The sequence below is a fragment of the Mycteria americana genome, chromosome 3 (assembly GCF_035582795.1).
Source record: "Mycteria americana isolate JAX WOST 10 ecotype Jacksonville Zoo and Gardens chromosome 3, USCA_MyAme_1.0, whole genome shotgun sequence".
NCBI classification, from domain to species: Eukaryota; Metazoa; Chordata; class Aves; order Ciconiiformes; family Ciconiidae; genus Mycteria; species Mycteria americana.
Window position 1 is genome coordinate 12937098 of NC_134367.1, and position 27463 is coordinate 12964560.

Here is a 27463-nt window from a genome sequence, read left to right on the forward strand (position 1 = left end):
GTTTAAAGGCCAAAGCTGCTCTGAGACCTGGCATTCCTCTTGGACTGGAAGACAGCCTGAATTCGACCTGAAATGAGGCCACAAATTTCATCTTTTTGCAGCAGATAAAACTTGGACAGTTTCTAGGGTTTGGGCTATCTTGCCTGTTATTTGTTATGTGGTATCACTGCCAGGGCAGCACTGGGACGTTGGGATGGAGGAAGGCGGCGGCACATAAGGGTTCACCTAGTAAGTTTGCCCACAAATTTATTCGAAGCAGACCATGCTCACGGTTCCTCCCACCACGTCCTAAAGAATACCCACAGCTTGCCACAGATCCAACCTTTGTCAAAAATGTTTGGTAGGACAACTAACTTGGCTTTGAGCTTGGCTGGGGAGGTGCTCGAGTAGAGCAAATTGCATTTTATAATATTAAAATAACATAAATGCTAATGTACAGCTATTTCTGCACTATCTTGGCATTCAAAATAACCCTGGTTTAGCTTCTTTTCCTTGATTATCTTTTAGTCAGGCAGCTAATTAGATATCCATCAGGTGGAATTTTAGTACAGGTAGCTGTTTTCCTGGAGCAAAGTTTCAAAGGTATGTCCCTTTTTCCAGCTGTGCTCAGTCTTTGTAGCGACAAAATTTCTCCAACTCTGTCAAGGGAAATTGGGGTGGGGGTGGAGACCAGGCTTGGGTTTAAAGAACTTTTAAAGTTTGAGATGTGATTAATCTTATTAATTTCAGTACTGATAGTAGCTACAATGCAGGATACGTGAACAAGAGAACTGTGCAAAGAGTGGTTCTGTCACCCATTGTAATTTTGTTTTCTTGAAACAGTTAAAGTGTTTTTTTTCCTCAAGGAAAAAGCGCTAAATCTAGCGCTGAGTTTACTGTTTTGCCAGTAGCACTTCGGTTTATAACAACTCTCAATAATATTCTAACTGCAGTTTCCTTTTATCTGCTGATATAATACGGCAGGGCTTGACACCTTTTTAGACATGAAAAGACTTTATCTTGTCTCAAGTAACAGCTGCCATCCGTCTCTTTAACCACTATATTTCCAAGTATCTTTCTTGACATAAGAGCACAGAGCCAAGCCTGTACAAGGCCTCAAAGTTAAATAATCCCCTTCTCAAATTCAGATATTTCTCTGTTAACTAGCAAAAGATTTATCAAGTTCATCATTTCTACCAATAAATTAGAAATTGGTAAATGCAATGAAAATTATTTTTTCCTTTCATTAAGCACATTCACACCCGTTGGTAAGTATTTCAGTAATACCTTCCAGTGAAGAAAGTAAGTGCATGTGTAGCTTGATAGTGGGATATATAGAAATTGAGGGGTGGTTTTGGTTTTTTTTTTTACATTATATTTTTTGTAGCACTCTATATCTATTCCATGTAAACAGTATTTATTTTCCTTTCTGGTTCATTCCCCATGGACCTGAAATAGCGAGTTACTATCACAAGGAATGCCAAATAAATGTTTCCCTTTGTTAAGCTACGCTAAATAAATTTGCTACATCTAAGTAGATGTTTAATACTGTTTATAAGTGGAAATAGTGATATTTATACTGTTAAGACAGAACCTATGATTCTGCTCTGTATCTCTGCAGGAATCATTCAAGCTAGAGGGATGCTGACATCAGGAGTGATAGACCAGGTAAAGTACTCGGGCTGGTACAGTAGTTCTGCAGAAAAACTTTCAGAAAAGTACTTGAAGAATGATGCATCCTTTACTTGCTCCACCTCCATAGTAGGTATGGTTTTATTACTTTAGATGAAGCACCTTGATAGAGCCTGTTTGGGCTGAGCAAACAGCTGATAAATGAAAACAGGGTCACCAGGCTGATGCATCACATTCATTTATACTTAGGGCCAGTTTAACATAATCTTGTAGGAATATTTCCTGCAGAAGAAAGTTACCTGTTACACCCACTCAATTTATTTAAACATCATCTTCACAAGTGTGAGAGGTTGCAAAGCAGTCAGCTTTGGAACGGTAAAAACAGTTCCAAAGAAGAAAAATCACCCCTAATCCTTAGACTGAGTAAATTACAGAAAGATGAGAAATCAAAACACTTTAAACACCGTAATATGCCTTCTGTAACAAATCACAAGTTTAATTCAAGCAACAGTCACCCCCAATGATAAAAGGTCTTGTGTTTATTTGCTGCAGTGAGCAGCTACAGCCTAAATGAGAGAGGGCATCCTATACAGTTGTTTTCACATCTATTGCTGCTTCTACAGCAGCAGAAGACTGGCACAAAATTGAGATGCATTGTAAATGAAAAAATTGAAATTTTTCTGCTTTTCATGATTGAACTGTACTTATGAAACCAAATTAATTTGTAGCAGTATCAGCAACATAGCATCTCTTTTTTCTTCTGCAGTTCTTAATGTCTTATGATTATATCTCATTTCTGGTTTCCATCATCTGCAAAACATGAACTTGTCATAATTCTGGCACTGTATTTTCAGCGAATCATCCATTAAAGCAGTCGTCCCAGCCAGATTTGGAAAACAAACAAAAGCCCTTCAAACCTTGCCCCCCAATTCTAAACAAAACCCTAAAACACAGAAACATTTCACTGTGGGTGAAACTTTATGATCCCTCCAACAAGAGAGTGCATTCTTGTACACTGGGAGGGAACAAAAGTGAGGTCATTCACATGATGTTGGCATTTTTATTAAGGAAAATTCAAACTCTTGATCCCAACTTTCAGTATTCAAAGTCAGGAGCAAGGAAAAAGAATCATACATAACCGATAACAATGTTTTTCCACAAAAAATGGTCTGATCTCTCCAATACTGACCACTGCGTAAGAAATCTCTCCATTTATGGTCCCCAGGTGACTGCTACTCTTCTCCTTAACAATTCTATTCTTCTCGCTACCCATCAGCAAGGCGGGTGGTTAAGAGTCTCCAGAAGAGAGAGAGCACCTTCAAAACTGAAAATAAGTTTCCAAAATTTTGGATTTTTTGCTCATTTCCATAATAGATTTCTCATTTGGAAAGTCAATTATAAAACAAATTTCTCCATCTGCCTATATAGGGAAAATAAGAAACTACCATTTTGGCTAATTCCAGATTGTATTATCTATAGACTACCTATTTCTTCCTTAAACACATCTGGAATTTAGCTTCCTAACTTTTAAAGCCTTGGCCTTTATGAAGAAAGAGTTGATATCTTCATTAAGGCGTGGATATTCTAAATTTCCATTGTTAACCTTTATCTTGTTAAGAGTAACCTTCCTTCTGGTTGGTCCATAGAAGAAGTTATGAACACTTAAACGCAGGCAAGGAGGCATTTTCTAATAAGCTGTTGAATTCAACTTTTTTTCGTGCATGAACAGAGATTGCTTCTATATTAAAGAGGTAGGAAGAACACCTTCAAAAATGTAATTGTATTCCCCCTTTAAAAACAAATGTTACATGATATCATTCAAACAATCTGCGATATCATAATTAGATTTTGATTTTCTGTAATTTAACCTTCATTCTATTATAAGAAGAAGTTAGTGTTAGATGGGATTTTATATCATCTTTAAGAAAAAAATGCCCCAAACTATAAATGTTTTAATCAAACAGCTATCAAATTTCCTTAAATATTAGATATGACAGTTACAAAACTAGAATATCCTTCCATGGCTTATTCCATTCTTTGGAAGATGCACTCAAACAACAGTTTATTATAGGGCATGGCAGATATAAATTTATCTACCCTGCAAGGTACATCTGCTGTGTGTCTCTGTCTGGTCCTTCAGAGATAATCAACACAACCAGCATCCCAGGACTTGAAAACCCATTTTAAAACTAGCAAAATTAAGTTAGTGGAGCAGAATGGATAATTTCAGTTGGAAAGAGCTGTATCACTTTGCCTTATTAAGAATATCCAACAGCAGTGCAGGCACTATTTTAATAAGTCTGCTTTATAAGCAGAAGGACTAATAGCTGTACACAAAATCCTCAATTTGCTAGGAAAAAAACTATCTTATTTCATAAATAAACCTCCCTGCTCCCTTGTATACTACATCCTGATGCTTATATATCAAGTTCAGAGTGTAATCAAGTCCAGAATAACTGGCACTTGCCTACAATCAGCTATTTGGTACTTTTGCTAACATTTTCGTTTCAAACTTTAGCTCCAGTATGCAGTATTTCACAGCACTCCTTATTAATCAAAGCTGTGTCCACTTAAAATTGATAGAGCATATTGCAGAAACTTTGAGAAAGAACTCTGTAAGAAGGTTCAGAGTTAATTGTTATCATAATCTATTTTATGGACAACCTAATTGATTTTGATTCTTCCTTTTAGTCTTTCAGACAGGGGAAGAGGACTGTCTGCCCATGTGTAAGTCAGAACAGCACTTTCGGCTTGCTGCATGGGACCAGAACCTGAGCTCTCAAATGGTTGCTCTGGAGTTTGGGAACAATTAACTTCCCCTACAGAGGATGGTTTTGGAGAATCTTGCAATGAGAAACTATTACCAGCTTTTTTTAAATTAGTCTTTTTCTTCTTCCCTTTAATTATAAGGGCTGAGTCACTGTTTGTTCTTTTGCTAGTAATGTTACTGCTTTTCTTTGTAAAACATTTTTTAAAGTGACCAGGGTTCAGTTGCCTTTTCTGCTGCGCATAAATCAGATTTTTATTCCTGTTCCCATCATCACTGTCTTCACTAGAAGAACATCTGTTCTGACACACACTCTTTTTAAAAGAAGTTTTCCAAGTAGTTTGAGTACAAGCTTTTTTAATGTGACAGCCAGTTACAATATCTGCTGGCTTTTGAGACACTGGAAGCATTTCATACCCAGGATGCAGCGTCTCTGTTGTTTGCCCACTGAGTGCTAGAGATGTTGAACTGCTGATATTATGGTCTTTTTGCATCATTTCAGCCAGGTTGTCAGCTTTTTTGTACTGATCTTGATAAATGTGTACGCTGGATTCCCTTGCATAGTTTTCCGATAGCACATTTTTACTTTCCTCCACTGGTTTATTTAACTGACATGAGGAAGAGACATAATCTTTATCGGGATTCAATGTTTCTTTTGTTTGTTTAAAACATTTCAAAGACTCCAGGTGCATTACATCTTCGGACAACAAAGGTTTTAATGGAATGGAAGTCTTCTTAAGTATTCGCTCACTTAAAGACCACTGCTGAAGTTGTCCCATAGCACCATTTGAAACCAAATCATCCGCACTATCAGAATTATGTTGATCAGACTGCGGAGCATCAGAATATTCTGAGCTATTTCTTACTGTTTCATGACCTAGTGGATGCAAGTGTTTTATGCAGGTAGTTAAGTCAGCTGCAGGATCATAGGTATCACCCCCATGGGCTGGTGAAGCGCTGAAGAAGGTTCCTTCCCAATCAATACTGCTCCGTTGTAGACGAGCTGTTACAGAGGAAGAGGATGATATCCCTGAATTTTTAGTAAATCGTGCTGGCAACACGGATGAGTCAGCCAATGTATTCTGTAAGAGCGAGTAAGGCAATGCAGTCAGAGGAAGAGCAGCTGCCGACACTGGCATATGAACAGTTTTTACGCAGGAAGCTGCAGCTAACACTACATCTTTTGACTCAGTACTTCTCTGGTGTATCTCATCTTCCGGGGGAGTTTTTATATCTGACATGGAGTCTTGCACAGGAAGAATTCCACACCTAGATTTTAAATTCATTTGAGATAGAAGATCGCTAACTTCATCATAAACATTCGGTAATTCCTTTTCTTTTGGTCTGTCTTTCCTGTCTGGAGAAAAAAAAAAAAAAAAAGGGCATATCAAAATGGCATATTAACCACAGTTCAGACTTCCTAAGTGCTAAACTATAAAATGGCAAGATAAAAGCACAGTCCCTGCAAGATATCATGCCCTGATCTTGACAAAACACTACTGCTCAACAGTGGGAGAAATGTTTTTTGCTTTTGCTTCTTGTATTCTGGCAAAACCCATAAGTTCATAAGCAATAAGCTTTTGGACTTACTTTTCTGTTTCTTCTTCAGAACTTCTGACTTTTCCACTTGATAAAGGGCAACAACATCAGGATAAGCAGCCTGAAACAAAGACTCCTCTTCTACTGTGACTACAAACAACTCCACAGGCTCATCTTCTGCATCAACATAATGTTCTAAAAAATTAATGAATGTACGTTAGAGGTGTATACACGCATGTATCAAAGTAGGGAAAAAGAAAAACAAAGAACAAAAGATTTGAGTACAAAGAAAGTACATAAAAAGGTCAATAGTACAATGTTTGAGATTTAGCTACAAGTAAAGTCTTTTTCTTTCTGCCAGTCTCCTCACACAAATGGGCACATTAAAGGTAGAAGTCTGTCAGCATATAGGAATTTCTAGCTAGTAAACAGTCACAGCTTCGGGTACATAGTGAAATAAGATATGAAATACAGAGTCTAGGTACCAGAAAAAGTACCTGAACACCAAGTCCCTTGCTTTCTAGGTAGATTTTTTTTTTTTTTTAAAAGCATTGCTTGTACTTTCAGGGTATGTGAAATTTGATGCACATTTTCTATTGTTTTCATAGAACAGTTTCCAATCTCACCCACATTTCATTTCCTCATAATGTTGTCAAACTCTTTTCCTCTTTAAAGCATTTTTTTCTCTTTTTCTATGAACTGTTTTGTTCCATAATGTACATAGAAACCAGACCAACCTGGTTTTTGCCACTCAATTTCAAAACAAGGAATTCCGTTTTTAACGCGTGTCTTGACTATCCTGTAAGAACAAAAAGAAGCTCATTAAATGAGTTTTGTTTAAACAGGAAATGAAAAATATAAGTTATCTAAAAATATTTCAATACTCAAATTTGTAATGATTCGGAGGAAAAAATATTCTTGTAATAGTGAAATAATACACCTTTTAAAAAATACACTATTTCTTTGTGTAAGTTATACAGTAAAATTTTGGGCCTAGATTTGAGTACTGAAACATTTTTATTTTTTTAATGATACAGCACAGAGGAGCATAACAAGAAATCAAAAAGCTATTCTGTAACAGACAACCGTAACACAGACTCCTACAAGCATCAGTTTGGATATCTTCAACTAATGCCACAGAGAAGGCTGTTGCCATAGACAGTAATTTTCTGAATGTCCAGACAGGGTCATTTATATCTCTTGCATGAGAGCATGAAGGAAGATAAGACATGAACTGAGCAGGGACAGACAGTTTTTATGAGATTTTTCTGAAAACATCATCTACACCCCAGTTTAATAGGTTCCTACGTGTGAAGAAGGTCCTGCTGAATCATTACTGAGTTTTTAAACACTTGTTAACAAAAGAAATCTTCTAGAGCATGCATCTGTCTTTTAAACTCTTGAAACACTAGAAAGTCTTATAAACAGAGGATGTCAATTAATTCATTCATCAAGGTAAATGCTGGTAATTTATCTAGCCAATCTGTTTAAAAAGCAGCCCCCAAACAGTCTCTCCACTCTTTTGAAAGATAACACTGAATAGAACAGCTTCTCTGCAAGTAATAATTTAACAGACTATGACACATCAACCCAGAAGAGATACTATCACATTGCTACTGACTGTCTGTCTGTCCCCCAAAATTAAGGTCTATAAAATCTTGAACAGCATCAAGGAACATGGAAAAACTACTAAGCAATACTCTAATTTGTAATACAAGAATTTGTATTACTTCTTGCAATACAAGAATTTTTTTGGGGGAATTTGGGTTTCATTGGGAAATGAAACTGTCAGACACTAAAGTTAAAATCAGTAACTTCACTGTGGGAAGGGAATTGTTAAGTTCAGATTTGCCAACAGGCACTGTACATTCTAAAAGTTTACATATGTTCAAGAAAAGATTAGATCATTAGATTTAAAAAAAAAAAAAAAAATTGAGGGCTGATAGAATAAGAAGGTACTAATTCTGGCTCAGAACACCCCTGAGTAACAGAAACCTGGATGGTGAGAAAATATTCTAGGGGAAAGTTGTTCTACATGCTCATCTTGTTTTTTCCCCTGCATATCCATTTTTACTAACAGGATACTGGGCCATTTTTATATTCCTAAATGCAGCAGTTCTGAATGAAAATGTTGTTTTGAGAAGGGGAAGCAGAATAGAACCGTAAGCCAATGATTTCATCAGAGATATACTACAACAGTTGGTAGGTCTGATAAAAAAATCAGAGACCATGACTGAATCCGCAGATGCTCATTTCTAAGCCCAGGCTCTTTTTTGAATCACAGAAGTCAACTAAACTTCTGCTAAGAACCTGAGCAGAGGATCAAACCTATAATGCTAAATCTCCTGTGCAGATCCAAAGAAACAGAATAGAAAGTAAGCATAGGAAAAAGCAGGCTTTGTCAGTTAGAATGACAGGAAACTGCTATATGTATTACTTTATGCAGCTGTAGTAAAAGAATTGGTGTACGGATCTAAATTTTTACCTCTACTCAAAATAAGCACAAGGCTTAAAATGGAGATGGAGGAAACCCATTATTTTTCCATAAAAAAGGAAAAAAAAACATGATTTTCCTCCAGCAGAAGTAAACATATTAAATTCCAGAAATCAAGCTACATTACCGTATTGCCTGCAGTTGTTTTGAATCAATGTATCCAGATTTTCTCTGGATCATATCATAACGTGTCAATAGTGCTAATAGTTTCTTACAAGCGTAATGTTTGGTCCATTCCATCTTCTCAGAAGCAAATATCTGTTAGTATAAAAAAACAACCCCAAACTTTAAATCTTTATTATTTTGTTAGCTATCATGCTTAGACAGATATGTAGTAGGGACACAGGACTAAATACTTAAAATATCTAGAACACTTCTATACATTAGTGTAATGCCTAACGATATCTCACTGCCAAGGGAGGGAACAATCATCTGTAACAGGGCAGATTCATCAGCTGTCAGTAAGAAGCCAAGGGAACAGTTGTGTAGTGGCAGCAGCAGGAATAAGACAGTTGCTAAACACCTGATCAGATTCAGATCAGCTATGCAAGGAGCTGTGAAAATTATGCATTTTGCATGTGAGAGAAGGATGAACACAGATTTTCATTAAAGCTACATTGCTCAACAGCGGTCTATTATGCTACACAATTCTCACACTGTCATCAGTCCCTGAAAAGGAAAGAGATCTGCTTTCACCAATAAAAAACCAAATAAAAATCATTCTTAGAAAACAATGCTAACATGCATATATTAATATCAGCAAATAAAAATCATTCTTAGAAAACAATGCTAACATTCATATATTAATATCAGCCCACCAACCCCCCTTCCTCCCCCAAAAGAAGTCCCACAGGATATTTAACCTTCCTTCCATGGACAGACAAATAAGCTAAACCACTTTTGAGCTTTATCCACTTCGAATTAAAGGGCCTCTGAACTTGAAAGCTGGTAGTACTGTGCTAAACATAAGCCTGCTATCTGTTTTTGGGAAAACAGACAACATTCAGAATAAAAGCCGCTTCTGCTTGTTATATATAGAAGCTAGTTATCTCCATACCAAAAAAATAATTAAAAAGAAAGTTTAATGTTAGAAAAAGTCCACAATCATGACTTGCTATAATACCCAAAGTTAGTTACCCTATATGCACTGTGTCAGTATGAAACAAGCACAAGTAAAAACAAGAGCTGTACCTGTCAATACCTCAATGAAAGGTGGATGAAAACAAAAAAGGTAACATCCCTGAAGTAAATATTATCTCATATAACCATATAGTACTTTATACACTATATAGATAATGCAGCACTCAGCAACCCAATCTAGTCATACTGGACAAAAACAAAGCAATGGCAAGTGACCTTTTTTCTGAGTTCTCTTTCTTCCACTTTTCTACGTACCTATTTACGTCAACTGATTTTCTTCAAAGTCTCCAATTTTAGACTTTCAAAAACTGAGGTATATTAAGATTGTAGTAAGATCCTTTAATTCTTCTTTCCAGTAAAATTACCAGTGAAGATCAAAATCATCATAGGTGCCTTCCTTACCAATAAACAAAAAACTACAGAGCTGAATAACCAGTATTTTGTTACATACCTGAAAAGACAATAAATTTGGCCTTTGGCATTCCTTTATCTTGACCAATTTATTCTTGTTTACAAGAAATTCTTGGATAACCTTGAGATAAAAACAAAAAAGAGTTTAAGAGAGGGCAGAAAACTGAAATTCCAATTAATTGATTGGAAACATTAATCTTTAAATAGGCTTGTTTGTTACCTCAGAGAATGGAAAGCCCTCACAACTGTTAGCTTTTCTGCAGGTAAAACAAATGTGTTAGGAACTGAATACACATGGGAAAAATGCAGAATTTAAATGCTCACCCTGCACATGAATGCAGGGAAAAGCAGTTCAATTTGCAAGACATTCCTACTTTCTGATATTGTCCTCCACTGCACTTGCTTGTTTCACTCGCTCTAAGTGATGCCATTCACAAGGGCAGCAGTATTTGGAGTCATTGGGTTTGCAGTATCTAGTGCTTTCACAGAGTTTACATCCACTGCGTTCATGTTCCTTGTAAGATCCTATAGAAGCAGATGCACAAAGTGTGAGGAGAAAAGAGGTTTCCAAAATCTCCAAATATACAAAGCTAATAGTACAAATACAAAACTCAGAACACATATGAATCTGACACGAATAGTAGCTGTAAGCAGATCTGAGTGCATTAGCTGTACCTATATATCTATAGCAAAACCTGACAAGTACAAACAAGCTTACTTTTTTTGTTCCCCAAGACTTTTCTCCCAACAGTTTCAGACCTTATGCTGAAGACTTTATTAACTAAAAACTACAGAAGTAGTCTGTGACATCCTGACAAATGTATATAAAGTAACATATTTGAAACAAGTTTTTCCTTCTCCAAGCGATGGGTTTGAATGAGTTCACTGATCAAAGATGCTATCAAAATGAGGTTCCTTAAACTAATTTATTTTTAAGAAAACACTGCAGCAAAAGCCAGCAATGCTAATGGATTCAGTCCTCTTGATGCAAGCCCAATTCAGGCAACTGAAAAAATAGTTGCTTGTCCATATAGCATACTTTCTTTACTGATAATGTTAAAAAGGCAAATATATGGCATCACACAACAGCACTGTGATGACATTCCATTTGCTATCAACTAGTTTCACATTTGAAGAAAGGTAGTCCCCAGCCTCAAAAATATTTATATAAAGATACACGTACACAATACTAAAAATGTGAAGATAGCCCAGAAGCTGAATGACAAGAAAAGTTTCTAATGCTAGTCATAAAAAACCCCAAAACCCAACCAAACAAAAAAACCCACCACCCCCACCCCACACACCCAGAATAAAAAGTAAACAATTGGGCTAAAAATAAAATTCAGCGCTTTTCACACTGACCTGGATGATGGCACTCAGAACAGTGAGTTACCCTTTTAACCACCAAAGGTGGATTATTATCATACTGAAATTGTTCTTTCCAGTGCTCAAACCTAAGAGGATGATATTAAAAGGATTAAGAAATATTTTTAACTTTCATACTTAAAATAAAACACTGAAAAATACTCCCTTTATACTTCTCAGGCATCTACCCAAGAAACAGAGTTTTCTAATTTATGAAATAGATTTTTTTTTAAAGTACATTGTGTATGTCAATACTAGAAATCCAACAATCATACATTATGATAACAAACATAGAAAGCATTTGGTATCTCATGCCCTGATCCACAACACCATCAAAAATCAGCAAAAGTCTCTCATCAGTCCCTACGACTTCCTTTCCAATATATCAACGTAGATCTGCTAGCTCAAGAGCTAGGAGCCAGCTAATGTTTAAAACAATTAAGAAGCTTGCCTAGCAAAACACATAATTCATTTAGCAAATATAAAGTAAGGAATGTGGTAATCTCTTCCCCCTTTCCCCACAAATTAAAGTATTACAAACATTGTTGGAGCTGAAGTACATACCAGCAAGTCTTTGAATAAAATCAAAGTATTTCATCAGACAACATAAATTTTCACTTTACCTTTGCAATAAGTTTTGACCTCGTAAAGTCTCAATTAACTTTAAAGCTTGTTCTTTCCCAACTCCTGGAACACCCTACAGAGACAGAAATATGAAACATTATTTAATGAAAAACAAAGAATTCAGATTTTCATAAAAACTGCCTTCATAACATTATGTAGAGAAATGACCAAAATGATCCCAGATGTTGAGAATAAATTGAGAAAAATAATTTTTGACCATGTTCTAAAGTAGGAGAAGGTGACAGATCACAGCTGTACTACCAGTGTAACACAGAAGCTGCATAAAATGTTCTTACGCTCAATAGCAGCTCAGATAAAATAAGGTAGAGAAAGAAGGTAGTAGAAAACAATAGGAAGAGAGGTTTTGCTTGTTTTGTTTTCCTTCTTGCTATCTGCAACAGTACAACAATATAAAATACTGGTAACATTCTTGCCAGCTAACTGCCAGACAGCTGAAACTTTTCAGGATTTTCTTGGAAAGACAAGACAAAGACAGATCTTTTGGATTTTAGAGTCAGAAGGCTAGAACTTAAGAGACAGAAGAAACCTGGCAAAAAGCTTTCACTTGCAGGAAAGAGATGCTTTATGGCAACAGAAACAACTTGAAAATTTGAAGACCTCAAGCACTTATGCAAAATCAGTTCTGAGAGGTGACAAGAAGTGCAAGAGCATAATTAAAAACCCCAATAAAACCACAAACCCAAAGAATTCCTGCCCTCCCTTTCAATAATTGCTTGTTTGATTTTGATATTTATTCCATGATTACATCTGTAGTATGCATGTCCTTTATAGGAAAAGGGACTACCACTATGGATAATAGTTAGATAAGAACAGCAAACATTTTCTGGAACCTAGCTCATGGACTGAAGTCCAGAACTTTGTAGTAACCCCTAGACATACTGAAGAGTGAAAGTCAGTTGATTCAAAACAACCATAATGATTTAAAATGTACATACTGCTTTTCCAGTTCCTTTTTCAATCCTTACTCTATTTTGCCACAAATCAGTACGGTTGAATATAAAGATCGTATTGAGTGTGCTTTCTACAGCATTATTGCAAATAAATCTATAGCTTATTTTTATTCAGTTGTAATGGCTGAACTGAATATATGCAACCATATGAAATAAACATACATTCAAAACTAATCAGAAGTTTGCATTGGACTGCAGCCAGACACCCAGGCAGAGAGTCAGATATTCAGCTTCTGCAAGGAAAGCATCGTTTTGATATATATTCAACAAAGTAAGTGCAGTTATAGAGTGGTATTCTGGTTTATCTGTTCTGCCAATCCCCATTCCTAATGCACTCCCTGTAATTCAGCTTTCCTTAGAAGTTTCTATCTTTATCCACTTTGCTGGGCTGCAGTAACTCAAAAGTCCTATCTGGCATCACATAGTCGTGTTGCTTTAGGACTATGCAAGAACTTGGCATTCCAGGAGCTTGGCATTCCTGCTAGTTCCATTACAATATCCACTGATTAGCCACTATTTTTTCTACTCCCTCTCTCTTCATACATTTATTTTGTAATATTGATAATAATAATGAACTCTTTAAAGATTCCTATAACAGAAGCAAGTCTTTCAAGGGAAAAAAAAAAATAGAGCTATTTGCTCTTTCAGCAGTATCAGTTGTTTAAAAGGACAGTTTTATCAAATTGGAAAACAGTGATTTAAGAATAACTAGATATCCACTGCAAGCCTGAATGGGAGCAACTGTTGCCTGAAGTCACTGTATGATGATCTGTATGGAAATCAAGTTTCATCCCACTTCCTTTCTGTTTCAAATAGCCATTACAACGGCTTCTGTTCAAAGTCTCCAAAAAAAATTCAAGAGCTTATGGGGACGGACACACACACACAAAAAACACCCCCCCAGAAGTAAAGTAGTAACGAGTGAGATCCCTCTCACTTCATTCATTAGGCAAACTTTCAAACAGGTGACTCCCACTTCTTCATAAATCATATATTTACAAATGATAGAACTAAAAGGGGATATATCCAAACTGCATCCAGAACTGGTTTTACTAATAACTACGATGCAAAACTACCACTACTAACTATTCCAAACAGCACAAAGCTGCTTTTTCTCATTCTCCACAGCTCCTCTGCCAGGGATGTACTTTAACGTGAGTGGGTTAAAAGTATCCTGGCAAACAACTCAGTTCTCATGTTTGCTCAAAGTAATCAACATCTAAACTTCTGTCTTCACCTCCATTATATAAAAGTTTGGAATAATACATAGCAGTTTTGAAAGATTAATGTTCATAAAACATTTTGATTATCTTTAAGCCTTCACAAATAAAATTTACAGTAACTTACTAAGCATCATCTTCCACTAGATCTGAGTAATCATGCATTGCATACAGTTTTGTCAGCATGCACAAGTCTCCCTCGATACACCATCTTGAAAAACAATAAACTATAAGTACCGAATAAAAAATAATTATATTGCTTACCTTCGGAAGATAATCACAACCCAGAAGAACAGCTAGCCCAATCAAAGACTCTCTGTCACAACCAAGCTTCTCCTTAATAGAGGACACTGTGTAACAGTCAAGAAGTGGATCCTGCAAAAGAAATTTATCGCACATTTTATTTCTCTAACATCAGGGAAGGAACTGCCCTGAGTCACATTCAGTTGTGATTGCTTATCCACTCCTGTTCACCCACATCTGCAGGAAATGGGTCTATCCCATAAGATGCGTCTGATAGCAAAAAAAAAAAAAGGCAGCAATTAAAATTTATAATGTAATGCATGGACACCACATGAATAACTACAGTTCTGGAACTTCAAGTTGTAAGTATGGGCATCAACTGTTGAAAGAACCTAAACAAGCCAAGGGGTGTTTTTATTGCTTACTACCTGTAGAAAAAGTGTGGCATAATGAACATTATCTAGTAATAGCAGCTGTGTAAGTCATCTCAGGAACTGCAGTTTTCAAAATCCATGTAAACATTTTAATGTGCTACTTGAGCTTAAAAAAAAAAAAATTAAAATGTTACCTAGCATATTAGACATGAGCTAAAGGAACACCTGAAGCTTTGAAGGGTAGAGGGACTCTAACACACCAACATGAAATCAAGATTTACATGAATCAAAACACAGAACATTGCTTCCCCCCCCCCGAAAAAAAAAACCACCAACCAAAAAACCCACACAACCCAACAACCCCAAATAATCCAGTTTTCTGGAACAGATACACCTGACACACACACACTCACAGAATTTTTTTTTTTATGTTGACTTAGATACGTAACAAAGTACACCTCAAAGATTGAGGCCACCTTCATTTTTGGTGATAAATGACAAGGAAGTTGAATGAAAGAAAAGAACTGGGTCAAGACAAAACCCAAACACGGTGCCATCAAAGCAAATAATCTTCCATCAACTTTAATTATTTTTTAAAAAATTACTTGTTCATAGTGCTTTTTTTCTGTTCTATTTATTTTCTCCTATTACTGAGGTATTTTCTGGACAAGTCTTTCAGATGAACATTATTTAAAATTCCAACCCCAGTATCATTTTTCCTCCACTTTCGTTAGATCCACCAGACAGAACACATGCATTCCTTTCTCTGATTTATAGAGAAAGTACAAATTATGGAAATTTGGGGTTACCTTTCGCCAATTCTGGAAAATTGCATTCCTAACAAGTGAACGCTTCAGCTCAAGGTCATAAATTGATTTGTTTTTTTGAACAATCACGACAATTGATTATGATACAGATGTACAATCCCTACCCTATTCATGCTCAACTGGAGACTAATAGTATTAATTGTAAGTATATCAATAATAAAACAAACCTGTAAGATACAAGTGTGTGAACACCATTATTAGACCCAGGAGGCTGACGACTCCCATATGCCCTAACGGTAAACTTATAGGAATCAATTATTTCACTCAAATTCTCCACTGTAGAGAAGGAAAGGGGAAAGAAAAAGTTTGCTACTTAGCTTTCTATTACACATCACAGGACACTACAAACACAGTCAGCAATACCATAGTGTTCTTCAATTCAGTTCTTTTGCTCTCACATCCAATACATGGACTGCCAGTGAATCAAACAAAACGTCCCTATCTTAAAAGTACTATTTTAAACAAACCCAACTACTAGAGGGTAAGTGCAATAACAATCTAAGTAATTGTTTCAAGTTCCTTCTTTCTGTTTACATTTTTGGGAAGAGTCTAAAGAGAGGGTGGGAACAGGATGAGGTACATTACCTTAGCATTCATGGCAAAGTTCCTATAAACTGTTTGAGCTCCATATAAGAAGACATCTCCATCATTGGTAATGCAGCCATCGACGTGTCCTTTTGCGTTTAGGTAGGCACACATTGCCTCTGCTTCCCCAGCTGCTTGAACCCAAGGGACACCTAAACACTCCAGCAGTTCCAGACACTAAAAGAAAGAATTCAAAAGGAAAGAGATTGAATGCTGAATTAGATCCACTTATTAGCATGCATTTTCTCAGACCCAAGTGTATACAAAAACCACTACTGTTGCACTGCCTATAGAACACTACATCAATACAAGCACTGCTTTAGGAGAAATATAGTTTACCGTAACAGTCAAAAGAAATACCCAACTAAGAGCAAAGTATTAGTTACAGGACTTGAACACAGCATGATTAATGGTTACTCCTTCACAAAAATCTTTACACTTTAAATAGATATTTAGGATGTTTTCAAAAGAAGAATAACAAAGGAATATTTATCTTTGTAAAGCAACACTGTTTACTCAAGTAGTAATACTGGGCTAGCACAGACATCTCTCAACAGACGCCAGACTCCCCGAGAATATCAAGCATGAAAGTACAGTACTTTTGGCCTAGTAAGACTGGACCACAGTATAGGACATTCTGATATATACTCATATGTACTGCTTACAAATTTCAGAAAAAAGAATTTATTTTAGAATTTAAGAATAAAACATGAATTGATACACTCAACCTACTGAAGCCACGACCATCTCTAAATTCTATTTCATAAAATTCTGAATAGACAAAAATGGTTAAATATCTGCAACAATGAATGAAGAAGAAAATTACTGAATAGGAGGTCTTTGCAACCAGAGTTGTCTCAACCATCTATACCAAGATGACTATATGATCTTCCTTTTAGCCTAATTCAGTAGGTTTCCAACAAGTGTATCCTCTTAGCTACTCAGCTAGTTTACCAAATCATAGCTCTAGGTTACAAAACAATTGTGTGTTCCCCTTCAAAACACACTAGCTTAGCTTGCATAGGTACACAACACATTGCAATTTTCACGTTTACCCCAATTTAGAAAAAAAAGTATCAATACTAACACTAGAAAAGAACAAGGAAGATGAATTTCTGTAATAAACACTCAATTATGACTGTGGCTCACTACAGCATAACATGCACAGGAACATAGCAAACAAGAAAACTATTCTAACTGACATTGTCTCTCTTCTACAACAACAGTTAACAGATGGTGTAAGGCCCAATTTTGAAGGCACGTTTCCTCAAAACTCAAAATACTGTTGAAATTTGTTGTGTAGAAAACTATTAATTCTTTCAAGTTCTTGTATTTAATTTGGTTAAGATTTCTTCCCATAATACTGAAATATAGTATAATAAAATATTATACTATAATATTTCTTCCTATAATAAAATACTGAAACATAGCCCTCAATTACTCACCTCTTTTAAAATAGCCTTAAATAAAGATCTCCCTGTTCTTGCAGCTCCAACTTTCTTCGAAGGTCCATAGCGCATCTCGTTCCTCTTACCCATGGTGTCTGCTTTCAACTTGGGGGCCTCTCCTTCCATGACAAACACTAGTTTAATTCCCATTGATGTTAAGAAAGAGAACCGAAAAAAAAGGTTTCTGTAATAAAGCAAGGTATTCCATAAGCTGCAGAATTAGCAAAGCCCAATTTCTTCTGATGTTTTCCTTATATCCTTCAGCCTACCCCAGGAACAATCCTAGCTTTCTCTCCACCTTTTATGATTCCCTCACCCCCAAGCTAACAAACCTTTTATCTATATCCCTGACTTCGGTTGAAGTTGTTTTACTATGAACTTGTAATAGCTTTACAAAATTCCCAAGAAAATACCACTCAAGGACAAAAAAGATCTTTTCTAGGTGTAATGACGTAAGCAAATGTAAAAGGCTTAATAAAAAACATTCAATATGCAAAGTCTGCTTCCAAACATATATCCACATTAATTCTTTTGTATCAGATTTTAATCCCAAGTCTATCAATACAGGTACATCAGATTCTGAAGTGACTGAATGCTGTGGTATTAGAGAGATCCATAGATACCATTACCATGCCAATTTATTTCATATGCAAACCAGCATCGCTGACAGGTGGAATTTTGCAAGGGAGCAATAATAACTATTTGGTCTACAACAGTAAAATTGAGAGCAGTAATATCAGACAGCACATGCTTTTTCCAGTAATTCCAGGATCAACCTTTCAAAAAGAGTAGACCAAACATTTATATCTCTTCGACTGACATGGAAAGACCATTACTTTAGATTTAATTTTGTACATTTGCTATTGGTAAAAAAGGATAAGCTGATCTTTTGAGGCTAGTTCTATTTTCACAAATGATATAAAAATCAATCACTTGCAATAAGTTTCCCTAAAATACTTAGCAAAACAATTTAATTTCGAGCTGACTGAAAACATTTCTTTTTTTGGTAGAAATCTGTTCATCCCTTTGTCTTGCTTTGGAAAGGCAGCATAAGAGATCTGGACTGATACTTCCATTCCGTTGCACACCGGACATCCTATCAGAGGGAAGTAATGACTTTGGTCATGCTTCAAGTTTTAGTTAATTAACCATTTGAGGTCACAAGCGTAACCTATTAAGAAATTATTCTCAGAAGATGGTGATATGAAATATCAGCTGAATTCAACAGAAGCCACAGGAACATCTAAGAGCAGCTAGTAACGCAGTATTCTTGAGCTAACCAACAACAGCTCATTTATGAAAATTTGTATATATTTTCATTTTTGTCAGCACCACTTGCAGAAAACAGTGCTTTGAAGTTACAGCTGCTTATACTTGCTCATCCCTTAAGTATGTGATTCATTTAAATTAAAAATATACATATTCTTCAAAGTTGCACATAAGCCTGAAGAATTATTTAAACATATGGAATTCAACATGAGGTCTAACTAGAATTTTAATTTATAAGCCAGATCAGGCTAGAGTATGCATGACTCTCAGTATGCTCGGAATTGACTAGCATCCAAACTGCTGTGATAAACAGTTGAAACTCCCATACTACCTTCTATCACACAGCCTCAGAAATATATAGGAATTAGCATGTTGATTTGTGTTCCTTGATAATCTGTATATCACACAGTGCTATGTCACAGTAAGACAAACATGGTTCTGCTGATATCCATCTAATCCTTATCTACAGTTAAGGCTTCAACACAAGGTAGGCTGGGCCCAAGAACTTCTATTTGTACACAAGCATAAAGTTGAGTTCAGCCAGTATGACTGAGTCTTCGCTTCAAACCCTTTACATACATAGCAGAAGCTATAATAACAGAATCAAAACAACACAGTCATATCAATTTGGGAGGTAGTCTTAAATTTGGAATAAGTACCATACCTAAAATATACAGCTCCAAGATTTTTGGCTACAATAATTTCTATGGATACCATACCTCAGATGGGGCTTGGTAACTACTCCAATCATCTTTTTAACAGTCTGTGCTTCACAAACCCACAGGCTTAAATCAACAGCAAGTGTTTTTCCTTTGAGACTGCTCAAGTTGACAGGTTGTCTCACAGGCTCAAGGATTTGCCACAGATTAGTCACTCCCATTGTTCTAGCTTCTTTGTTGTCAGCACGAAGGTTTTAGCTATGAAGACCAAGCAAAATAAAATACTTTCAGAATATAACATGACGTATGACATAACATGAACGTGAGGTTTGGAAAATAAATATTTCGTCATTAACAGTTTTACTTTTATGAGCCAAGAACACTTGCAATCAAGCCTTCTAAGTGTGTAGTGACTCCAGTTCACAGATGGTTTATTACTAAATACCTTCTTTGGACTGTACATTTTCATTGCTAATAGCCTGAACATAAATAAAAGCAAACTCAGTTGGGGGAAAAAAAAGGAAGAAAAAAAAATTTAATTTCCAAGTCTCATGTGTCCCTTACATACGCACAACCCAAGCTTTATTTAAAAACAAAGAAAAACCACACCTATTGAGGGAATTACTTCCTCATCTGAAGTGGTAGGATTCACATTAAAATGTTTCTGTTCAAACAGAAGTAGCTTAAAGCTACTTGAGGAATATTTACAGTGATGACAGAACTTAAATTCTCCTTAGTATTCCAAGATGATATAAGAAGGGTCAACAGCCGCCGATTATGGCTTAGGAAATTCAAGTCGGACTTCAGGAAAAAAATGAGAGAGGGTACAGCAGCACTGGTTGCCCAGAGGTTGCAGAATCTCCATTCTTGGAGATTTTCAACATCCAGCCAGCATACTGTCTTACTGGTTTAATCCAATACCGGTGGAAGTCGCCCTCTGAGCAGGGAAGCAGCATTACTGACCTCCGGAGGTCCCTTCCAACAAACATTCTGACATTTATAACACTGCGATTCCAGAAACACACCAGTGTGTATGTTTTTACTATTTTAATTTCGGTATTGTGTGACTGGCATTACCTATCATGAACACCAGCTGAAAACATTCACCTGTTAGGTGGTATATCCCTTTGTCTCTTCTTTAACTTTACTTATATACCTCTATTCTCCATGCCACCCCATTACTGGATTTAATTTTCTTCCTTTCCTTCATTCCTTTTTCATCATTCTTCTCGTTTTCATACCTTGCACTTCTATACAAGGCCTCTAACACGTACTCTGCGTTTCCCCCTCACAATACCAATCTATGCCTGCACTGTCTTATTGTACAAAGTCTACCTCATGCTGATTTCTCTACTTTTCCCTCTTCTGCCTCAATATTAGAAGATAAAAATCAAATAAAATCTGGAATTCTTTGTATTTCTGTCATCCTGAGTTTGAAACTACTCAGGATAAAATAAAACCCTCCTTTGAATAAATGACTAGATGAGCTAGCTACCTGTGCTCTGAGATCTGCTTAAGACACATGAAGAGCCATGCCACCTTGCGGCCTCTAGTGAACACGGCCATATTAAATTCAGCAAACTTCCACATTTAACACCATCACAGCCTGTCAGAACAGCAAGCCTGTCTCGTAGGGTGCGTTGTTTTATAATCTATAACTGTTTTAAAGCAAGGTAGCTAATCAATGATACGTCATTTCTGCCACTGTAGAAATTCCAGGTTGTTTTTAAATCAAGTTCTCATGTTAAGATTTAGTTTCAACGGAAATCATGTTTCTCTAATCCATTTCTTTAACTATGTCAATCACTCAACCTATTTCAGTTGTATGCATACAAGGCATAATGCATTGCTTTTGTTATTGTTATACCTGAAGCACATAAAATGAGTTAAAAATACAAATAAAGCATGCAAAGACATGGCATAGTTTCTTGAAGTCCAGGTTGATCAACATCTCTGATGCATAGGGAAGGCTAACAAAAGGTATCCAAACCTTCTCAAAAGACAAGTGTGATACTCAGCCTCAGGGGGGTTTAACAAGAGAACACCTAGCAAAAAAAAGGAAATGTCTTTTTTGATGTTATCATTTGGTTTCTGCCAGTCTACATCAATACACATTTTTATAAAAACTGTGTTAGTTGGTTTCCAAATACTGTTATGGAATGGCATGTGGTACTTAATTAACAGGAAAGATGAATACAATACTGTCGTGGTTTAGCCCCAGCCGGCAGCCAAGCACCACGCAGCCGCCCGCTCACTCCCCCCCCCACCCCCCGGTGGGATGGGGGAAAGAATCGGAAGAGCAAAAGTAAGAAAACTCGTGGGTTGAGATAATAACAGTTTAATAATTGGAACAAAATAATAGTAATAATAATAATGAATTATAATGAGAGGGAAAAAAACAACGAGAGAGAGAGAGAGGAACAAAACCCAAGGGAAGGGAAAAAAAGGGAAAAAATATATATAAAAAAAAGCCCAACCGCTCACCACCCGCCGACCGACACCCAGCCAGTCCCCGAGCAATGATCGCTACCCCCCGGCCAACTCCCCCCAGTTTATATACTGGGCATGACATCATATGGTATGGAATAGCCCTTTGGTCAGTTTGGATCAACTATCCTGGCTGTGCCCCCTCCCATTTCTTGGGCACCTGGCAGAGCATGGGGAGCTGAAGGGGGGAAAATCCTTGACCAGTGTAAACACCGCTTAGCGACAGCCAAAACATCAGCGTGTTATCAATATTATTCTTATACTAAAATCCAAAGCACAGCACTATACCGGCTACTAGGAAGAAAATTAACTCTATCCCAGCCGAAACCAGGACAAATACAAACACTTAATGCTCCATAAGATTACAAATAATAAAGAAAAAAATAAGTACAAAAAATTGAAAACTACAAAAACCCTACTTTTTTTTCATTATGAGATAATAAAGTATTGTTATTTGAGGACAGAAGTTTTCTTTACTCCCATTCAATATATATCTAAGGTTCAGTTATGAAAGCCTGTCAGACCTGCCAGTCTTTGCTTTTTTGAGCGTATTCTGTAAAATATTTAGATCTGGATCCTGTATGCAAACAGATCTACTACTTTCAATAGGAATGATCTGTCTATTGAGAAGCTTCGTTCACCACAAGCCTCCAGTCTTCTTAGAAAGATGGTAACTTCCAAAGAAGGGAGACTGAACCTGATTTTTTTCATATACTTACAAATCACTGAAGACACCATGCTATTATAAGATCATTGACAGGAAATATAAACTAAAAAAACCCCACACAAAACCTTCTCAATTTCTCATTGGGCCAGGATGTGCTATAGCTATATAGCTTTTATATTTTATAAATCATGTTTTAAGACTATATTCTACTCCACAAAGCTTTTTTACACAGCCAGAAAAGTAAGCCAGCTACTTGAAAACAACTACAGAAGACATTTACACTGGTTTAGTTCATACAGATATGTTTTCACTCATTGCCAAGGTAGCTTGCAAAGAACTGCCAAGCATATGCTTTATGTCTGACCCAGATGCCTTTAAAAAAAAAGGAAAAAAAAAAAAAAAAAGAGAAGAAAAAAAGAAGAAAGCCCACGACACGTTTTTAACAACTCTCCCACTCCCTCTCCGCCCTACTGCGACACGCCAGCACCTGGCACAGCTTTGCCAATAAACCCGAGCACCTGAAGCACAGCAGTGGCATGCTTCAGCATTCACAGAATCCTCCTCAACCTCCTACGGTTTTTTTCCCCCGAGAAGAAAACAAAAGCGGTAAGTTGCCTGAAAGCGAAATAACAAGACACACAGCCATCTTGAGTACAGGCATTTAAAATTCCCGCCTTGATGCGAGCGAGAGATAATAATGCACCACACAGACAGGAACAGACGTTTCCCTGGCCCGCTATGAAGCGCACAGCCTTCTGGAGGGCTCTCCCTGCCCGCTAAGAGGACTGCAGGCCTGACACCCCGAGTCCGATTTGGGGCTGGGAGCCTCCTCTCCCGCAACGCTCCCTCCCGCGAGCGGAAGCCTACGGAGCCGAGGCCGTGGCGCCTTGAGGCTGCCGACACCTCCTCAGCGAATGCGGCTGCATGAAGGAGGGGCGGAGGGGGGGGGGGGGGGGGGAGGGGAAGCGCGGCCGGGCGAGGTGGGAACCGGTCTCTAGTCAAGCATTAGTAGAAACTTACATCCCGGTTTGAGACCGGAGGAGGCCCAGCCGCTAATTCCCGAGGCCCCCACAGCAGAGAGAAGGGGAGGAAGAGAAACGCCCGGGGCCGCTCACCCGCGCCGCGCTCCGCAGCCCCAACGGCGGGCACGGCCGGCAAAGCAGCTCCGCCCTCCCGAAAATGGCGGGCGCACAGAAACGGCCCCCTCAGGGCGGGGGGCGGGAGCGCGCAGGCGCCGCGCCCCGCCCCGCGGCGGCCCTTCCGTCGCGCCCGGGTGGCGGGGCTGCCTCTGGCTTGAGCCTCCCGCCGCGCGGGGCTCGGGACCTTCCCGGGTCTGAGCTTGCGGCGGTTGTAACGGCCCCGCTGCCGCCGGCGGCGTTGGCGCTGAGGAGAGGTAGGGTGAGGGGCCGACGGCCTGTGTGGGGTGAGGGGCCCTGGAGGCCGGTGCTGCAGTGGCTGGGCGCGCTTCTACTCTCTAGGAGCAGGGGGCGGCTGGGAGGGAGGAAGGGAGGTCGCAGGGTAGCGGCGGCGTCTGCCCCCGCCCCGGCGCGCTGTGTCAGGGCAGCGTAGTGCCGGGTCGGGCCGGGAGCCCCGCGCCCCGCCGCGCTGATCCTGCCCGCGCCGCGGGGTGGTTTACGCAGGTGGTTTTGCGGGGGCACGTTAGCGCTCGGAGCTGGCTTTCGTCACCCGCTCTCCGGCATGGTTGCTCTGCCTGGTATGGGGGCTCCCCGCCGGGTGCCCGGCTTTGCCCGACGGCAGCCAGCGCCGTGAAGGCAGGCGGGAAGCTGGTAAGGACCGGGGAGCGCCTGCTGCCCGGGCTTTCCAGCTACGGATGGGCCGGTGTCGCTTCTCTGGGAGGTGAGTGGATGCTTCCAGGTCGTCCGGAGAAACTGTTGGGCCAAGCAAGAGGTAACCGTGGGGTTGGAGGTGCGAGTGGTGGAGATTTCTGCCCCCTCTTTCCTTTGTGCCTCCCCATACAGGCAGTGGAGCTGCCTTCTGTGCTGCTGTTTGTCTCAGTGCTTCTCCAGTGTCTAGATGGGATGGTATGGACTTCTTATGCATTGGCTGTGGATATATTCGGAGGGGAGTTGTGAATGTCAGAGTCATGTAGTTGATAACATGGGATGTCCGGCTCGGATAGCCCCGAAAGATATACAGCACTCTACTGCTGTCTATGAAGCTAGGCTTCTGACTTTGATTCTCTGAAATACGTGCCTTTTGAGTACAACAGATAGTGTACGTTCCCCTCCTTCGTTATTATAAACCACTAGAGTTAATTTGTGATTTATTTACCACTGTCGTCGTGTCTGCTTAAACAACTGTAGTGTGCCATACATCAGCAGAAGACCACAACTCTTTTCTTCCCTTCTTTCACCCTGTGCTTCCTCTCATGTCTTGCATTCATCCTGCCATAGGCCTGCTCTGATGTCTTCTCTCTACCTCTGTTTTGCTAACTGGATGAAAGACAATCCAGGTTGTAACTGGTCGGGGTGCAGAGTGGTTCAAGTGGATGTTTTGGGTGGCAGCTGCTTCCTACGTTACACGGACACCAGGCCAACACAAGGCTGCTAGAAAGCCAGTGGAGTGGTTTTGGTGGCAGTAGGTTGGTTGTGTCTGCTCTGGATGAGGCTGACTGTGACTGGCCGGGTAGGGAAAGGGGAAAACAGTTGTAGAACTGCATTGCGATGGAAACTGTGGAAAGATATGCTATTGGTTAAGTTGGAACATGGGTGGGCACCAGTGCATGTTGCTTCCAGTGGATGCAGCCTCTGTTTTCCTATGCTTTGATGTTAACAGGGTAAATACTTTTCTACTATAACATGTAATAGCCCTAATAGTTTTATACAGCACATTTGGGGATTGTGTTTTTCTTTTGTGCTCTCATTACGGGCATAACAATTACTTGTAACAATTTGTAGCGATCCTGTGATGTTTTTATAATTGGATCTGTCTTGCCCTTATTTGTTCCCAATTTATAGCTCCAGTTTTTATTCCTAACTGTATGCTTTTACATTCCATGATAGTAAGGTTCATTTTCTCTGTTAAATCAGTACTTTTGTTTTGTCTTTCTGAGTAACAGGTTCTCGTTTTAATTGTTGATGTTCCTGACTCTGTCATCACGAGTTTCCATTAACATAGTCCTACTTTATATTGCAATATAAACATCAACTTAGACTTCAGTTTTTAAATATGATGCCTGGTCCTTTAAAAAAACCCTTCTGTTAACATTTGTCAATAGTGTCCATTGTTGGCTTCCACTTAGTCTATTACATATCTTAAAAGTATGTTTTTGCCAGTTTGTTTCCAATATAGAATTGCACATTTTAATAACCTTCAGATAGGTCAAATTGGCTGCTTTTCCTTTGCCTTTAAATAGTTATTCCCAAACTGTTGTTGAAGTCATGGTAAGTGGTGCTGAGACTGAAATAAACTATTTTTTCAATTAAAAACTTAATGAGGAAAATTAGGGGTGTCTTGGTGCAGGATTTTTGGGAGCAATTAGTGTAAAAAAAAAAAAAAAAAAAAGGAACTTTTCCTGTCAAAAATGTCAAGATGATGTAAAGATACAATTTGAATGTATGTGTCATTTTCAGTGGGTTTTTAATTTTTTTTAATGTTGATTATTTCTTCCTTTTAGCTTTTAAAGCTTTGTTTCTTGTGAAGTCTTATTACTGGATTCCTTGTTGCTGCAGTCAGTTTCTCTTTCCTTCTGGCTTTTTTGTACTCAGTGTAGATATTACATCTGCTGGTACTTGTCATAATAATTTCTGAGGCTACTTCAGTAAAGTTTGCTTGCAGTTCCAGTTAAGTTTTGTTTACAGTACTAGCTCTTCAAGAGTTCCAGGGTGCAGACTATTCTGTCCTTTGCCTTTGTCACATTTAGATTACATGAGTGTTTTCTTCTAGGTTATTTTGTTCTGTTTTCCACTCTTATACTCTCTTTGTCTTAAATAGCCAAATGTTATAGCAATGGAACTCACAGCCCTCATCTTTAGTTCAGACATTAATAATTGCAACATTTAAATCTTTTGTTTTCCCTTCTTTCTGCAGAGAGATTTCAATGGAACAGCAGATTGAATGAATGCTTGTCTTCATATCTGGGTGATGGCTAAGTTCCAAGAGCATACAAGTGACTCATTCTTGGTCTGAGTAATTTAAGCAGAGAGGTGTGTTTATGTAGGAAACCGAAAGTAGCGTAGCAAAAGGTACGTAACTGAATCATGAAGTGTATTTGCTCCTTGGTTTCTATGTGTATGGTATTAAACTACATGACATAAACCAGAAATGACATATTCCCTGTAAATACTTAATGGACATAATAATAATCCAATATTTGATCTGAAATTCCTGCCATACGAAAATATTGCAAGAATGTCAGATGGGAATTTTATTGCATTTCTGCATTTGCTTTGAATTTTGTTCATTGCACTGAATGGAAAGAGATGCATAATATTTTTTCTTTATCTTTTAGATGCTGTGTCAAAGAAAATTAATGAGGGAATTATTAGACACTATTTTATAAAACAGTCAATGAATATCTAGAATAGAAATTAAATACTCTTTGTAATGATGTAGCAAATTTTAATGTTTGTCATGTTTCGTATAATAAATTGTCCGTGATTTCGTATAATAAATTGCTATTGTCTGTGATGCTTGGTAGTATGAGCTATCTGACCTTTGTCAGTTGAAATCAGGCTATAGTTTGACCAGAACATTAGGCTGACACAAGTAAAAGCAGCTGCTCAAAGAAGCACTCTCTTTC

At 38.2% G+C, this 27463-nt stretch overlaps 2 protein-coding genes across 5 annotated transcripts in view; one reads left to right on the forward strand and one right to left on the reverse strand.

Annotated features, from left to right (window-relative positions):
• SMC6 (structural maintenance of chromosomes 6) overlaps nt 1-27463 on the forward strand; it is a 411043-nt gene that overhangs the window by 348489 nt on the left and 35091 nt on the right. The window contains exon 2 of the mRNA XM_075497881.1: nt 26754-26906. The gene's annotated coding sequence lies outside the window, so the exon portion shown is untranslated. The remainder of the gene's footprint in view (nt 1-26753; nt 26907-27463) is intronic.
• GEN1 (GEN1 Holliday junction 5' flap endonuclease) lies at nt 1872-23864 on the reverse strand. 4 transcript variants are annotated; one of them, XM_075497876.1, is made up of 14 exons: nt 23722-23864; nt 19608-19805; nt 17617-17803; nt 16172-16348; nt 14407-14517; nt 11951-12024; nt 11325-11416; nt 10337-10487; nt 10183-10219; nt 10003-10083; nt 8539-8669; nt 6655-6716; nt 5969-6112; nt 1872-5735 (listed from the first exon to the last, which is right to left on the reverse strand). In XM_075497876.1, exons 2-14 carry the CDS (start codon nt 19766-19768, stop codon nt 4276-4278), a joined length of 2868 nt encoding a protein of 955 aa, XP_075353991.1. In that variant the 5' UTR covers nt 19769-19805; nt 23722-23864; the 3' UTR covers nt 1872-4275. The 4 variants fall into 4 exon arrangements, with proteins under 4 accessions (XP_075353991.1, XP_075353992.1, XP_075353993.1 ...); XM_075497877.1 differs by lacking the exon at nt 23722-23864 and having other exon boundaries at nt 17617-17753; nt 19608-19746; XM_075497878.1 differs by lacking the exons at nt 19608-19805; nt 23722-23864 and adding an exon at nt 19553-19589 and having other exon boundaries at nt 17617-17753.

What these genes read in the sequence shown, in the direction of transcription:
- GEN1 (XM_075497876.1), bottom strand. Translation starts at nt 19,768, where the DNA reads ATGGGAGTGACTAATCTGTGGCAAATCCTTGAGCCTGTGAGACAACCT. An exon ending in GTTGTGATTATCTTCCGAAG is followed by an intron (nt 12,025 to 14,406) that starts GTAAGCAATATA and finishes CTGTCTCTGTAG; the next exon opens with GGTGTTCCAGGAGTTGGGAA. An exon ending in GGTCAAAACTTATTGCAAAG is followed by an intron (nt 11,417 to 11,950) that starts GTAAAGTGAAAA and finishes TCATCCTCTTAG; the next exon opens with GTTTGAGCACTGGAAAGAAC.